General features: G+C 50.8%; 1 protein-coding gene across 1 annotated transcript; it reads left to right on the forward strand.

The window, feature by feature from the left end:
• Positions 1-709: 709 nt before the first annotated feature.
• UCRPA7_8926 (putative fad-binding domain-containing protein) lies at positions 710-2,396 on the forward strand (the record flags this gene model as incomplete). Its single annotated transcript, XM_007921431.1, has 3 exons — positions 710-940; positions 1,054-1,270; positions 1,336-2,396. 3 exons carry the CDS (start codon positions 710-712, stop codon positions 2,394-2,396), a joined length of 1,509 nt encoding a protein of 502 aa, XP_007919622.1.
• Positions 2,397-2,727: the final 331 nt, after the last annotated feature.

Here is a 2,727-nt window from a genome sequence, read left to right on the forward strand (position 1 = left end):
TTTGTGAAGAGCTTGAAGTATCGTCTGGAACGGTGGCGCGCTGGAACGGCGCTCAGCCCTTGAGGGCGTCAGGGGTAAGCTGAAAATACTCCGTACTCCGGCGCCATTGCACGGAGTGGCGTGTATATTGAACAGCCTCCAGACCTGAAGTCCGGCCTGCGCCTCGTAAATACGGCAGAAAACCCTAAAATAGCATGGCATAAGGCTTTTTACTCAGCCATACTCATCTCTCGGGTCACGCGGAGCCATAGACGTAATATTTCCCATGGACGAAAACTCGTAATTTGCACAGCAAGGCAGCAAAATCGCCTGGTGTTTACAAGCATCCTTGCTGCTTACCTAGTATAGTATCACTTCGGACCTGCATTGCGTAACATCAGGCTGTAGGGCTGTCAGAGATTCTGGAAGCCCAAGAGAAGTATTTAAGAGAAGCAATCAGATCTGCATCCACATGTTCCTCTCTCCTGCGTTATATTACAGTACATCTATCCCTCCCACCCAGCCGATCTTCATCCATCCATTCGGCTTGTTCAGTTTACAACCCTGCCACGTTTTTCACCTGGCAGGCGACACGACAGGAGGCATCTGCTTGCACCCCTCAGGTTGATTCCACCGCATAAAGGTAACTATCCTTACGACGTTGAGACAACGTCTGCTGTGTAACGTTCTCTCTGCATACCGTTCACATCATCTGTTTCAAGTACCCATCATGCAGCTCACTCGGTCTATTTTTCTTTCCATCGCTGGCTTTGGCTTCTGCTCTGCCACGGATCTCAAAACGCTCCTCACCAACTCGGCCAATAACTGGTCTCCGAACCTGACCATCTCGTTCCCTGGCTCTTCCGCCTTCACTAACGCAACTGATCGATGGACTGTTTTCGATGAGCCTACCTTCATTGCTTCGGTCACAGTAGGCAATGAGGCAGACGTTGTCAAGCTGGTAAGTGGAAGACTTCCTGTCACTCCCGTCAGTGTCGTATTGGTCATAGTCATTCGTTTTCCTTCCGTTCTCACCTACACACGGAGTGTTTCCTTCGCTAATACCCTGGGTAGGTAAAACTGGCCACGACCAATGGGATCGCTTTTCTTGCCACGGGCGGTCGCCATGGATACACCACCACATTGGGAAGGATGCAGAATGGCCTCTCCATCGATCTCAGCCAGCTCGACAGTTACAGCATTGACAAGAAGGCCGGCACACTTACTGTGGGCGGTGGTGTCGTCGTCGAAAGCATCGTTGGCCCCGCATACGAGGCTGGTTTCGAACTACGTGAGTTACTCGCACCCCTCAACAGACCAGACCGAGTAAGTCGACTTACTGACCCGCCCATGCAGAAACCGGCTCATCATCCTGCCCCGGCCTGGTGGGCGTCACCCTCGGCGGCGGCGTGGGCCGCTACAGCGGCATCTACGGCCTAATGGTCGACAACCTCCAGTCCGTGCGCCTCGTGACAGCCACCGGCCAAGTCCTGACCGTGTCCGCAACCTCCAATCCCGACCTGTTCTGGGCCATCCGCGGCGCCGGCGCCAACTTCGGCATCGTAACACAAGCAACCTACAAGCTCAACCACATCATCCCGGGCGTCAACGGCGGCGGCGGCATCGTTAACCTGGACATGGTCTTCCCCGCCAACAAATCAGCGGCCTACTTCAACGTGATCGAATCGCTCGCCGGCGGCCCGGGCTGCAGCCTCCCCGCCAAGCTGGGTCTCATCAGCCTCGCGATCTACGATTCTGCAAGCGGTGGGCCCCAACTCCTCGCTAACTGGGTCTACATGGGGACTCAGGCTGAGGCCGAGAAGGTGGCCGCCCCTGTTTTGGCGCTTAATCCGACTTCGGCTGTATTCAGCAACCTTACGTACGGGAACATTCTCACTGAGGGAGCTTTTGGCGTCGACGCGGAGCTCTGTGCCAAGGGTTCCATTCTGGACATCTACACGTCGACCGTGCGCAACATCAGCGCCTCGTCTATGCAAGCTGCGTTTGAAGAGATGGGCGCGCTGTACGCTGCGTACCCGGATGCCCAGAGCAGCATCATCAACTTCGAGAACTTCGCCAACCAGGATATGCTTGCGAAGGATGATGGCTCCACAGTCTATCCCTGGCGGGACGCCACTGGGAACTACATCATCTCGATGTCGTGGAGTGAGGGCGCTGATGCGGCGACCCAGGCTGCGGCGGATACGACGGCTCAGAATATCCGCAGGTTACTGTCGGCGACGAGTGGATATCCTGGCAACGGGACGGTGACGCTTGTGAGCTATGCGCATGGTGACGAGGGCGTTGCGAGCATCTATGGGGCTAGGAATATGCCTAGGCTGGCGGCGCTGAAGAAGAAGTATGACCCAAGTAATGTGTTTAGGTTCAATAATGCGTTGCCCACCTCGTGGCCTTGAGATTGACTGTGAAGATATAGGGTTGTTGTACTGGGAAGGACGAGGGCACTGCTAGTGTAGATAGCTATTGATAAAGATCTAAATATAATTATAGATAGTTTATATTTATATAAAATATAAAAAATAAATATAAACTTTTTAATAATAATACTTATAATTTTGATAAGATTAGGTTTTTAATAAATATATTTTTATATATTAAGGTTATTATAATCTTAGAAAAATATAGATAATCTTATATAAAATAGTTTAATAATTAAGAATATATTTTTATAATCATTATAGTTAATATAATTAGCTTGATAGTATTATTATTTTTAATTATAAAAAG

The sequence above is a fragment of the Phaeoacremonium minimum genome, assembly GCF_000392275.1.
Source record: "Phaeoacremonium minimum UCRPA7 unplaced genomic scaffold PA7_03_scaffold_623, whole genome shotgun sequence".
Classification (NCBI taxonomy): domain Eukaryota; kingdom Fungi; phylum Ascomycota; class Sordariomycetes; order Togniniales; family Togniniaceae; genus Phaeoacremonium; species Phaeoacremonium minimum.